The sequence below is a fragment of the Chlamydotis macqueenii genome, chromosome Z (assembly GCF_036417535.1).
Source record: "Chlamydotis macqueenii isolate bChlMac1 chromosome Z, bChlMac1.mat, whole genome shotgun sequence".
In the NCBI taxonomy this organism is placed as follows: domain Eukaryota; kingdom Metazoa; phylum Chordata; class Aves; order Otidiformes; family Otididae; genus Chlamydotis; species Chlamydotis macqueenii.
Window position 1 is genome coordinate 41,615,657 of NC_141593.1, and position 14,302 is coordinate 41,629,958.

General features: G+C 37.5%; 1 protein-coding gene across 1 annotated transcript in view; it reads right to left on the reverse strand.

Annotated features, from left to right (window-relative positions):
- The window catches only part of GKAP1 (G kinase anchoring protein 1), a 29,568-nt gene that overhangs the window by 14,499 nt on the left and 767 nt on the right, over positions 1 to 14,302 (reverse strand). Inside the window, exons 2-3 of the mRNA XM_086769826.1 lie at positions 8,699 to 8,962; positions 6,183 to 6,326 (exon numbers count right to left, since the gene is read on the reverse strand). Of these exons, the coding sequence (XP_086625952.1) occupies positions 6,183 to 6,326; positions 8,699 to 8,911 (357 nt within the window). The 5' untranslated portion in view covers positions 8,912 to 8,962. The remainder of the gene's footprint in view (positions 1 to 6,182; positions 6,327 to 8,698; positions 8,963 to 14,302) is intronic.

The following is a 14,302-nucleotide window of genomic DNA, read 5'->3' on the forward strand; positions in this document are numbered from 1 at the left end:
AGAGCACTACTAGTGGAGGGGCCTCCACCAGTGGAACCCTGTGTTCTGCACCACCCACAGCCTGCAGCAAGGGGACTAGAGAACCCAGAATGGTGAGGAGGGGTTTTGCAGTAGCAGGAGGTGGGTCTTGTTTGTTTCCTTTCAGTATCAGTAATTACAGGTTTGATAACTGACAATAAATTTAATTGACGGAAATTCCCCCAAAGTCAATGACCTGGTTTTTGCTCACAACTATTGAATCCAGTTTGACAATGATAGTTACCTACCAAAAATTAGGCCTTGTAGTCTACTACACTGAAAAACTCAACATTAACATGATGAAAAAGGAGAGAACGGGTATTTAAAAACCTAGACTACCAAAAAGAGAACAATTAACACACAAAAAAAAAATAAGGTAAACTCACAAGAAAGAAGAATTTCAGATTTTCACCTTTGTGTAAGATGACAGTTTAGCACAAAAGCTTCTAAATAATTATAAAGAATTAGTACTACCAGAAGGTTGTTATAACTATTACACTGCACAAAAATTGCGTTATGTGATCTTTATAACAACAATAACCCTACCATAACTTACTTACCTAGCAGTCATTCAGTTCGGGGCAAGACTGAGTGTTTGAAGCTGGCTGTACAAAGGTCCCTACTTCTAAGCAGCAGCTGAGTTGAGAGCTTTAGACCTGAATTTTCTCAGAGCCAGTTGTGATGGTTTAGCCCAAGTCACCACTCATTTTCTCACTCGTTCTCCCCTTCCCCAGCAGGAAGGGGTTGTGGGGGGGGGGGAATTCGGAAGAAAGGAAAATGTGTGGATTGAAATGAAGACAATTTAATAAAATAGCAAAGGAAAACTACAATAATAACAGAATATAAGAACAATGTACATTTTCTCATCAGCCGATGTCTCAATGTCTAATACAGCCTGTCCTGAGCAACGATCACGGAAACGAAACCAGGCAGCAAGGCAGCAAGCAAAGAAGCAAAAAAGAGGGCCAGCAAGATAGAGGGGACGATGCCAGCAAATGAGAGAGAGAGATGGATGCCAGGAAGGCAGATACCCGCCCTGGCAAACCCCCACTTATATACTGAGCATGACATTTATGGCATGGAATACTCTTTGGCCAGTTTGGGTCAGTTACTCTGTCTTTCTCCCAGCTTCCTGCATCTGCACATTAGCGAGACTTGGAAAGCAGGACGGTGTCCTTGGTCTCACTCACAACAACTGGTATCAGAGTGTTTATCAGTATTCTTCACATACAAAATCCAAAACACACCAGCTACTGAGAGAAAAATTAACTCCATCCCTGCTGAAGCCAGGACACCAGTCATGTCCCCTCTAGTCTCCCAAGCACCTTCAGTCCTGCTTCTATGCATAGCCTGACTGTGTCAGCATAGACAGCTATAGGCTCACTACCACTTAAACCTATCAAAAAATGTAGAAACCAGCAGAACAGTTCAAAGTACTGATTGACATTTGATGCAACCTGGACTAAACAAGGTATTCTGTCAAACAAGCCTTTCAAAAAAATTGTCATAGATGTGGAATAATGCTATTTTGTTTGGGAATTCTGCATTCTCAAGTCTTCTGAACCCACTTTGCAGCTGGTCCCTTGTCTTTCCTGTAACAAAACTCAGACTTTTCATAAGCTTCCAACACTTCTTATCTTCATCTCAAAAGAATACCTTACCTCTTCTTCCCACTACAGGGATCTCCTGTAAGTTTTAACTACTGTCTCCTGCTAGTTTTAGGAGTGGTGCTAATGTGGGCTTCAAAATAGTTTAAGTGATTCTTCCTTTAACCCATACCACACCAACATAAGCATGGCTTCTCTCTTTTCCTTTACCTTTTTTCTCTGTTATCTGCCTCTACTATAACAACTTGTTCTTAAAAAGCTATACATAGACCCTATTTTATATTCCTTAAAGTGGTGGTGAAGAAATTGTAAGCCAGTACATGAGCAACAGCTGATAAGGACTTTAACACTCTCCATGTGAGGCTTCATTCTCTGTCAGAACTCAAGATTCAGTGGGCTGAGAGGAGGACCTCACTGCTAGATGGCTAAAGACACTTAACTTAGGTAGAGTAATCCCTCCATACACATGTGTACCATGCAACATCCCCCAATAAAAGTAAGGAAGCTTCAGCAGGATGGAATGGTGCAGATGTAAATCACACTGGAGTCATGCTTTTGGCACAGTCACAGGAAGGGAAAGAAAAGAGCTTGGAGCAGAAAAATCCCACATTTTATTTCAAGTCAGTTAACAATTAAACTACACAGAAGCTAGACAAGTGTCTGCCCCACCTCCTCTTGCATTGTTTAGAGAATACAACTGAATGGGCCATGTTTTGAACAAGTGTGAGGAAAAACTATCTGAATTACCTCAGTAATGTATCCACTGAGTCCCTGTGATCAGTTTGACTAGATAGGTTAGTGATCAGCAAATTTGCTTTTTCAGACCTACCCAAAAGCATATGCTTTTCTTCACTCATTTGTATACTCGAAGCATCAAGTCGGTAATACTTGCACCTTATGTCTGTAATCAAATTTACCTTTACCTTAAGATCACAATTATTTAAACAGGGTTATCCATGGATACTTCAAATTACAGTCTTACAGAACACAACAAATAATAATTTAACAGAAGTGATACACAAACACTAACTCATTACTTCAAGAAAGTAACACTGAATGCATATGCTGAAGTGGAACTGTTATGACAATACGGGCAACAAGATTACAGACAACAGAACAAGTTATTAGTGAAATTGTTGGTGATAATAATAAAAATAAAGCACAGGTGTGGATATTGAAGGGTCATGTTTTTTTGTGTAACACTGGCCTTTACTTTCTAATTTTTATTTCAGGGTCAAAAGTCCTTTACTACCTTGTTAGTAAGCCACTGCAGAAATCAGTGGGGACACACAGGCTTTCAGTAATTCTCAGCAAGAGCCTAAAAATGCATATGCTATAATTAAACTAAATTCCTCACTATTTTCACTTGTGTCCTTTTTGCCCCTCATGTAAGAAAAAACAAGGTAATTCAATGTTTACCAGTGCTGTCATGTATGAGCAGCATCTACAAACAGTGAAATAACAGTTTTAAAAGGAATCTTATTGATTATGTGTATTTTATTGAGAATATCCTAATGAGACATGCGCTTCATGTTATATAGTTTGAGCTACAGCAAATGTTTTTGTTATTGTTTTAAGACAGGAATCAGAAGGAACAATTTCTTTTTCTACCCAGATACCAATATTCACATTTTTAAGAATTTCTGGATAAAAAAAAAATTCTGAGCAGGGAATGGATTTAGACCAAATCTGAGGAGAGGGACTTGGGAGTGATGGTGGATGAGAAGTTTAACATGAGCTGGCAATGTGCCCTTGCAGCCCAGAAGGCCAACCGCATCCTGGGCTGCATCAAGAGGAATATGGCCAGCAGGTCGAGGGAGGTGATTCTGCCCCTCTACTCTGCCCTGGTGAGACCTCACCTGGAGTACCGTGTCCAGTTCTGGAGGCCCCAACATAAGAAGGACATGGACCAGTTGGAGAAGGTCCAGAGGAGGGCCACAAAGATGATCAGAGGGCTGGAGCACCTTTCCTATGAGGACAGGCTGAGAGAGTTGGGGCTGTTCAGCCTGGACAAGAGAAGGCTCTGGAAAGACCTTATAGCGACCTACCAGTACCTAAAGGGGGCCTACAAGAAAGACAGGAATAGACTCTCCAGTAGGGCCAGTTGTGACAGGACTAGGTGTAATGGTTTTAAACTATAGGGAGGTAGATTCAGATTAGATATTAGGAAGAAATTTTCTACAATGAGGGTGGTAGAACACTGGAACAGGTTGCCCAGAGGGGTGGTAGATGACCCATTCCTGGAAACATTCCAGGCCAGGTTGGATGGGGCTCTGAGCAACCTGATCTAGTTGGGGATGTCCCTGCTCCTTGCAGGGGGGTTGGACTAGATGATCTTTGAAGGTCCCTTCCAACCCTAACTCTTCTACGATTCTATAAAGTTAAAAGTAAGTTTAAAGCAGTTAGGGCAACTGTTTGGCACTTTGAGGTCTAAAACCCAATGCTTTAAACCATTTGTGAACCAGAAAAATTCACTGTAACCTCTGTGGCTGACTGAAAGTCTATAGTGTCAAAGTCATACCAATAATTTGAAACAAAGTTTAAATAATTAATGTTTACAAAATATCAACACTGCAGTCCAACAGTGACCATGCTAGTGTCAACCATTTCACTAAATACTTAGTGTAGCAAAAGAAAAGTTAACACAGGATGTGTTGGAAAAATATTCACAATCCTCACTGCACCTCCAGTCTTTATGCTATCAGCTGTGACCAGAAGAATTGGTTCAAAACATCGCTGTGCTGCAAAGCAGTCTTCAACCTGAAGAACTGTGACAGCATTTGGCTATTTCTTTTTTCTCACAAAAATGGGACAGATATGTCTTTAGAACTGTAACTATCATATGTTACAACTATGGTAATTGCTCTAAAGTTATTTTTAAAATAAAAGAACCCCAAGGTAACTTCACAGCCTATATGTCAGTAAGAGCAAAATTAGTAAAAATTGATTGTTTATAACTGAGTTTACTTTATCTGACCATTTAACCACCCAGTAATTAGGCTATAATATTCTTTTTTACCTGAAATAATTGCTTCATACCACACAGAATAAAAAACCTGCAATTACTGAACAAAGCAGATCTGTACCTTAAGAAGTAATTCTGAACTTAATTAGCTCTAGAAATTTTCAAGAGGATCATTAGGTCATTACTCCACTGCTAGGACAACCATCTAGAAGCCTGTAAAGAGCCTGGCCATACTCTGTTTAAGGAGGCACCTGAAGCACTAGCAACAAAAAAAACCCCACCAAGTACAGTATCCCAATGTCAGTCTTTCATTACTACAGCTTTCTGTATTATGTCTTAGCTAGAACAAGAAGCAGTTCAATACCATCTTTTTTGGTGAGACATAAGTTGAAAATTTATCTGTAAAAGAAAATAACATCCTAGGAGCTGCCAGCATAGAAGTTCAACAGTTTCATGAAACTTTCTAACTCCAGTTGGTGTCACTTACTAGCAGTTTGCCTTGAAAATGTGCAAAGTTACTCTGAAGGGCATCTTCAAGCATAGCAAGACAGCTCAAACTAACACCCACAGTGAATGAGTCCATAGCAGACAATTACTTAAAAGGAATCTAGAATAAAGTGTACCAAAACATTTCTTTAGGCACCAGCTAAAAAAAAAATGCACTAAAACAAATTATTTTTGTCCATCTGTGCTATTTTGGTCTAAAATAGCTGAAGTACTGCAAACAATTCAGAATATTCATATAATAAGAAAATCACTACGCATTCTTCAGTATCAAAACCGAGTATTTTAAATGCTGAATTCAAGTCAAGAACCAAAAAGGCTAATTTTAACTGTAAGTACTCCTCCTAACTGACATCAGAACAACAGCAAACTATTGTTTGTTCAAGGTGAAGATTATCTTACTGTTCTGGATTAAGTGGATTTTGCTGTGTAATTTCTGTTTGTGGTAGTTTTGCAAGAACACACAAAGTGAAAACATTATATTGGCCTTCATACAGACACAGTCTTTGATTTATGTCTATTGTATTCTTTAAGTGTACTAACAATACTATAACGAAAACGATGTTCTAACATTAAAAACAGAAGTTCTTACACTGACAAGACTGCCCTAGTGTGCTAAAGGACAGTCAGCACTCAGAGGTCAAGCGTTCTTTGTTACCTAGAAAGGAATAGTTATTTCATGCCTAACAAGCATGAACTAACACCAACCTTACCAAGCCTAGTTTACTATGGATCTGTCCTGTATATCCATAGATTGCTCCACCAAAATATCCCCAGCTTTGCTCCCACCACAGCATTTCACCATCCTTCCATGGCAGTACTTCCACTTGTTGTCCAAATAATATAAATTTCTCTTACAATACTCCAGTATCCACAGTCCAGCTACGAGGTGTGCAAAGAGCAGCATGTACTGGCTCTAAACTGTATCTGACAGAAGATGTGGCCTAAAATTCCACAGAAATCTTTCAGTCTATGTGGCAGTATTTTGTTGCCAGATCTCCAGCCATTTATCTTTATACATGAGATTTAACTTCATAGAGTAGCATATTTCAGGAAAGCCAAAGACAGCTAAATACAGTAAGACGTACCTGCTCATCTCTTTGTCTCCACTCCTGCCAGTTTTCTTCCTGAGAGTCCTTCTGCATAGCAGTGTGTAGTTTTTGTTCATGCTGAGACAGACAGCCTCCATGAGAGGACTTCTGAGGAATCTTTTTAAAAGCAAGGTTTCTGAGCTGAAAAAAAAGTTATTTTTAACATTAATCAAAATGGTGACAAGTATACAGAAACAGTTTTAATGGACTAACAAAAGCATTCAGACACATGCAAACATATGCAGGTGTTTTACTCTTTGTCATTTTGGATACATTTTTGTTTAATCATTTATGGTACACATCATAATGTAAAATTATGGAAGACTGTGGATCAGAAACACTACAGCCACATAATAGAAAATAAAAAGTAAATATATTTTGCCAGCTGGAAATACTTTCAAAAAATCTGAACAGATAACTGTGTCAGACAGATTTCATGCTGGATCAGGTATTGTGATGTGCTCACACCTGACACACATTAAATATAACACCAAAGAAAAGGTGGTATAGACAGATTTGGCATCAGCAGAGGAATAGAGGTTCAGGCAGAAGGAGTAGTGTAGACAGTCTTGACAGTTTGTCAACAATCTAAAGTTGGTCACATTTTAAGAACCTGCAGTAAGAAATACTTTTGATCACTGCACAATATGGCTACAACAATGCCATTTTAAAAATACTTTACATAATTATAGAATTTGATTGTGAACAAGTAACCTGCAGATTTGGCAGCTCAAAGACATTCACTGCTCAAGCTTAAACATTAACTAATGCTCTGGTCTTTACTTGTAGTGAAAATAAAGGCACCAACACAATCTACTATCAATTTAGAGACAGAGATTTCCTTAACATAAAGGCTCCTGGAAGGGAGAAAAGTGTATCAGATGAAAGATGAAATAAAGAGAAACAAAGTACAGTAACAGTGTTGTCCTTGATGTGTGCTTATCAAGTGTCATGACTCCTTCTTAAAATGGCAGCTCACTTTAAGTTAAAGTTACTTAAAATCCAGCAATCATGCAGATTCTTCAAAATTGTTTTCCTTCCCCTCTAAACAGTCCTTTGCCATACTGCCTTTTGCTTCGCTACCGTCTTTCTTGCTGTCTGCACCAGCACTACAACCCCTGCTTCCTTCTTTGAATTACAGTGCTGGCAACAACACTGGTGCAGACCATCCCAATTTATAATTTCACTGGAGCATTGCCACAAACATAGTAGTGAAGAAAATGGGGTGAAGAAAATGAGTCAGCCCTTACTTGCCTCTGCCATCACAGGCATATGTGCAAATGAATTTCTATAGATATATGCAATGCATATGCTTACACACAATTATGTTGATGACATTAAAAGTTTTGATGCTGCTAAGGCAGACATAAAGAAACAGCAAGGTACACTTATTGAAAACTTAATCTTCAATGTAAGAAGAACAGCATGAAAGCTGAAAAATCACTTAGCATTACTGCAACCACTAAAATTTCAAATATTTGAAGTATACTCAATACTATAGGAAAAAAAACATTAGTTTGGTGGTTTTGTTTGTTTTACATACTAAATTTGACAAAAGATATATACAGTTTTAGGCAGAAAGATTATCTCAGATCAGTTGTCAGACAGAGCAATCTAGAATTCCCATTCCTAGAATCCTGGAACAATTCTTTCAGTCTCACTTCTTAATTTCCATTTCATAGAAACGTAGAATAGTTTGGGTTGGAAGGGACCTTCAAAGGTCATCTAGTCCAACCTCCCTGCAAGCAGCAGGGACATCTCCAACTAGATCAGGTTGCTCAGAGCCTCATCCAACCTGGCCTTGAATGGTTCCAGGCATGGGGTATCCACCACCCCTCTGGGCAACCTGTGCCAGTGTTTCACAACCCTGATTTCATCTGAGGTTTAAGAATCCCAGTGTCAGAAAATCACCACTGTTCTTCACCCCTCAATTCAGATTTTAAAAAAGGGGCTCTGGATTTAATAGATTAGGAGGCTGGAGTGATGAATACAGCTGAAGATTGCAACTTCGGAAACCAGACTGTAAACTTTTTCAGACAGAGTAGGTAGGTCTAACTATCTCCTAAAAAGAAAAAAAACAAACAAACAAAAAAAAACCCAAACCAAAAAACCAACCTTGAAAGCATCTTTGAATTTTAACATGCTGGCTGTCAAAGCAGGCAACTAGAACTGATTACCTACAAACCTCTGAAAACAAGTTGTTTCCTAGCAATCACTTTTTTTAAAAGATTATTCCCTTCATCAGAAATTAACTATTCATGCTGTCAAAAAAGTAAAACCTAGGAATTTGTTATTAAAATTTTTCAACTTCTACAGTAGGGAGCATCCTACTTTTATATAAAGAATTCTTAAAAAAAAAAAACAAAGAAGAAGAAGAAAAAACAAAGAAAAAAGGTAGTCTCTATGACTAAGTAGCACTTGTTCCACAAAAAAACAAAACAATGATTTGTCAGGGATAGCAAAAATTATTTATCAGATAACCTTACCCACCACTGAAAATATAATCCCTTTACCTCATTGGCCTCACTCTGCTGCTGTTCTTTCTTTTTTTTCCTTTTCTTTCTTTTTTTCTCATTTGTAGATGATCTTCCCCCTGAAGCCTGAGACTTACTAGCACCTCGGCCACTTCTTCCTTTTCCAGGCTCCGAATCAGTATCACTTTCAAGTCGCAGTAAAGCAAAACGAGATGCAGTGGTAGGAACTGAACTTATTACAGTAGATGCCATTGCCACATCCGAAATTATACTGAGGTGGCTTCTTTTTAATTACTAGATTTCCTAGGAAAGTAGCACAGAAATAACAATGAAAACATTGTTTGACCAAAGTATCAATAATTCGTATCTGTTAGCTGCACAACTAGCATTAAAAAATCCCCAATATTCAGTAAAAATGTAAAGAAATAAAACTAAGTTTATTACCTTAAGTATTTGAACAAGAGCTACAAGAGGAAAGAATAATCTTTAGAACAGTTATTTTAGGATAATACATTTAGTCCTGAGAGATTATGTTTGATGAAAAAAAAACAAGTAGAAGTCTCTCAAAGAAGTTGGCCCTCATGATCTGGAGGTGAAAGGGGGCAGGAAGATATGGGAATAGTGTACTGCTCCAAAAACTGTTTCAGATGCCATCCTTGCAGCCTGACAAACCTATGATTTGAGAAAGAAAGCAAGTAGGTATTATGCATATGCAGGCTCCAGATTTGGGTAAGCAGCCTTATTTCTTGTCTCACAAGTAGTACCATTTTGTTCCCAAGCCACTGGAGATTCAACAAGCGGTTCTCTCCACAGGAAGACAAGCCCAGAACTGTGACCAGTACTGTTCTCAAACATTAAGCTCACCTATTCTTACAGCACAAAGGATGTGTTGGAGGGAGGCAGAATTGGGAAACACACTTAGGCTTTCCTTGCCCCCTGTACCTATAACCAATGTGTATATCCCCATGACACGATTCCAAAGTATAAATAATTTATCTCGGGTAAAAGTTAGTTTTGGCATAAGAGTATTTGGCTAACAGCAATTTTTCCATGGAAAGTTTAGTGAATTAGGAGAAGACTGAAAGTGATGTTACTTCATCAGTAATAATAAATTTTATAGAAAACAGACAAGTAGTTATGCTGATGTACTACATAGAGAGGTGTAATGAAATAGTGCATACTTTTTAAAAGCACTGTTTGAAAGGAATCCTTACAGTTTGGCAACTGTAAACATAAGAAATTGACTGTCTGCTTAGATAGTCTACAAATGTTTCTTGTTAATCTCTACTACTACAGAAGAACATGAGACTCCCTGGAAATTTCAAGAGATTGTTTTTGTTACTAAATTCCAGATTTTTTCAAGGACAAACTTGTATAGATGCTCCAAGGATGCTTAGATATATTAATAGGAAACAATGCTATGTTACCAATGCTATGGTAAATGGTCACCATTGTGAGCATTACTCAAAAGAACTGTTAAAAAGGAGTTTTACATTTTATTTCTCAGAGGTGAAAGAGAAAGAGCAAGTAAGCTGGAACTGTTCTTATTTGACTTTACTGAAGACAAAGAGAACAGTATTCTAATACAGAAATTATCCTACTCGACTTCTTTCAAAAAAGGAAAATTAAGCTGATCATATGAAGCTGGTAGTATCCTAAGAATAAAACAAACTTAACATTAAAATTGTGAATCCACCTGATGCTGATGTTCAGACTCTTTGATCAGACCACAATCATGGATCACAAAAAAAACCAGTCACATCTAAAAACATCATAAGTAATTAGCACTTGTTATTCTCTTTAAATTATTAAATAACAGGGTAATGGATTTTCCTGGTTTTGTGTGTGTATTTTTAAGTGCATTTTAATACTCAATAGGTCTATAGTTACCCTGCTTAGGAACTTAGTTACAGCTGAGAGATGTTGTGCTATTACTTACTACTTGAACAAGCAGTAAGTTGAAGCCTGAAACTCAAGAAAAAAGATTAAGGATACAGCTTCACAGAAAAATAGCACCAAAGATTAAGTGCTCAGTCATGCTACAATACAAACTTACAATACTGGATGGTGGTCTTGGCACTACACCACACTACAACAGTCTTAACACTTCCAGTCTGTAAACTCTCTACTGTATTTGGCTTTAAAAGAATCAGTGCACTACAGGACGACTCTTACCAGTCAAAAGCCTGGCATTTCTACTCTATCTGCTTACTGCGATATATTTTGGTTTTCATATAAACAAACAGCACAACACAATCTTTAATAAGCTGGCAGCTGCTAGTGGTGTCAAATATGTCTTTTTGCCCATACAATTGGAAAACATTCAATATTTTCAAGCCACAGTGATAGCAGGTGGATTCTTTGGAAATACAGTTTAACAGAAAACACCATCAAGACACAATTATTAGTCACTCTAGAACAGATAAAGAAATATCAAAAGAGGTTGGACTGTTAGTCATAGTAGCTGAAGCTCTACATCACTACGAAATAAGGCTGCAAACTCTTCTCTCTCTTTTCAAGAAATACAACAAAAATATAACAGGTATACTTTTGCTGTCCAACTGTAGCTGGCATGTAATTAAGTGCCCAGCTGACAAGCATATTAAGCAAGTACTATGGAATTCTACTGTTATAATTCGCTGAAACACTTCAGTGAAAACATGAAACTAATTTACAGAAGTTTATTCATAAATTACATTTGTTTCCACAGACCAGAAAAACAGATAGTAATGAGCTTGTAGAGGAAATTGCAAATACATGAGATTACAGATTATTTTTCAGTTAAGTCTAGAAGAGCTGTTAACCTTGCTAACTCAGTTAGCAGGACATTTCAATACAGCTATTCATATTACAGTAGATTCTCATCATCCCACTTCCACAACACTTAAAGACAGATCCAATGATTCACTGAGGCCTACTGCCATGTCATACTTCACATTTTAATACAATACCTACAAGTTTGACAGCCAAATTTTACCAAGTACCTAGTATTTCAGTTCCAAGAGTTTACTCTTCCCCCACCCCCAGGAAACTAATGGACTGATCTCAAAAGTTTTCAGCTAAGCATAGATGCTTGTCACCCCTTTAAAAGACTGTTCTTTTCCTTTAACAATTGTAATTTGTGTTGCTCTTAATTATTAAAAACATGAACAGTCTTAGAAAATTCAGGCATTGACAGTCTCAAGCTTGAGGCTTTTGATCACACAAAAACAGTGTTAAAATACCACAGTGTTTTGTAAAAAACAATTTCAACCTTACAATGCGTTCAGGAAAGAACATGGCAGTTTGAGAAGTGTTATTCATTCATAACAGTCAATTGGCCAAAGCCTAGCTATCTACGTACAACTGCTTTCCTTACGATATTGAGTACAGCAAAAAATCTCCAAGAGCAGTAAAAGGAAGCAAAGCATGCTTGTGGCATCTACACAGCTCATCAATATCTCAAATGAGACAGCAAGCCAAAAAAAGCCCAACAGATGAACATCTGCACTTGCAGTTGTTTCCATGTATGTCATGCATTAGCACTAGCCGTATGCTTCTGAGAAGACTTTCTCTAATGTACCAAGAAAGTTATTAACCCTCTATTTTTATGTTACTGGAAAGATCAGTATCAGATAATGGATTTTAAAATTGCAACATCTATATGGCATGGATACACAGGTGGCACCAGTAAATGACCCAGTTTCAAAACTTTCTGCTTTGCAAACTATTGGCTCAACTGTCTCTGCAATCTGTTTGAAACTACAGAGTTTGTGAAGAGCTCTACAACCAAAATGACATATTATTCAGATTCATGTATAAACAACATAAGCATGATACACCATACAATTTCAAGGCAACATATAAGCATTTGTTAAGGCTAGCAAATAGTAATTTTTTCTACTCCTTCCTAGGTCATACTGTTCTATAAAGATGCTCGTATCAGCCTACATGAACAGATTATTTTGGAATTTGATACTAAATCAATACATTATACCAAGTTGGTCCCATTTATGAAGCATGTAATGTACTACTACAACATGTCTCAGTGATTTGTAAGCAAAAAGTGCTTACTCTACCTTAAGTTCTTGGTAAACTAGGAGATATACTTAGAAAGTTCAATTATGACATGACTGAAAAGAAAAGGTATCTTTTTCACTTCAGTTCCCTGAAGCGTACTAAGTATTATGTCAGAAACAGGAGATCAGTTGATGCCCTGAAGAGCTTCAGTCTAGTTTTAGACATGATGTAACAAACGATTGCAGCAATAAAAACATACTCATTTGGTGTCACTGTAACTTGAAATACTTTTTGTAGCAGTTACATTTACCCACATGTTGCAGGTGAAATAGCTTTTGAAATACTTACGTTTTAAAAGCTGTACTGTAAAATGTCCAATGCATCTACTAAGAAGAGTTTAGCACACATCCCAAGCTTATTTTGTTTGAGCATCAGCAGCTTCCTGGCCTGCGTGCAACTCTGCACATGTGCATTAGTTACCATTTAACTGGCAAGTGTTCCAGCACCTCTAAGAAGTGAGCAGTACATCACAATTTAGGAACCTCTAGTCTGAGGCAAGTAGTGCACCTTTTAGCATCTGTGAAATACCCATATAGCTTTAAATTTAATACTTTACTATTTCAAGGAAAACATGCTGAATATCCCCAAAATATAACCCATTTTCTATTTAACCACTTTTGTTGTCAAATAAACTGCTAATAAAGATGCTGATTTTAGAAAACTTTGGAAATAGGGTATTGTCACACTAAATATCCTTCTTAGCAAACACCTGAAGTATTGACTGACTTCAGTACTTGCTTGTAAACCTAAAATACACAATGTGCATTTCTAAATGAAGTAACATGTCCATTCCCTACTGGCACTCAACCTTCTCACCTGCTGCACATAACATATTGATCTTTGCCTGTTTATACAACTACCACAACAAGCTCAATCTGCTTTTCCTTATCACTGCATTCACAGGACATTTTGCACAGGAACTCCTCCCAGTTGGATGAGCTCTCTCAATTTAAATTGCTTTTGTTTTACGCCATGTGATCAAAGCTATAAAGCTGCAATAAACTGCTCTAAATCCTTAAAATTACTTAGTCATCAGCTTGTCAATGAGTTTCACAAGTAACTTCACAGCCAAAAAAAAAAGAAACCAACCCTGGTTCAGAAATCTGCTTGAGAGTTGTAGCACTGGCATACATAGCAGCAATAAACCCATGGCAGGTAAAAGGTAAAGATTCTTTAAACTCAAAATTGAAATGTACAAGTGATCAGGCAAGTCTGATTTTAGTTTGAGCACAGGATGCTGACTGACAGTGTAACGTCCTTGATTTTCTTCCTGTGATTCCACTCCTCCTCCCTCCCCAAAAGACGTTAAAGGAAATTAGTTAAGCTTTAAAGTTAGGAAGCTTTACCTAACAAGCTTTGAAACTTGAAGTTCAATGTACTGTGTGTGACTAATGCAACAAAAAAAAATAATAGCTTCCTTAGATACCAATACATATTAGCAACCTTAAATAACCAAATACAACAGTGATCAGTAAATACTATGTCCCATTGACGTTTTGGTTTCTAACTACGATCAGCATTTTTGCTGTAGCTGCCTTTTTTTTTTTTTAATTTAACGTATCTCTTTTCAAAACCCACAACCAC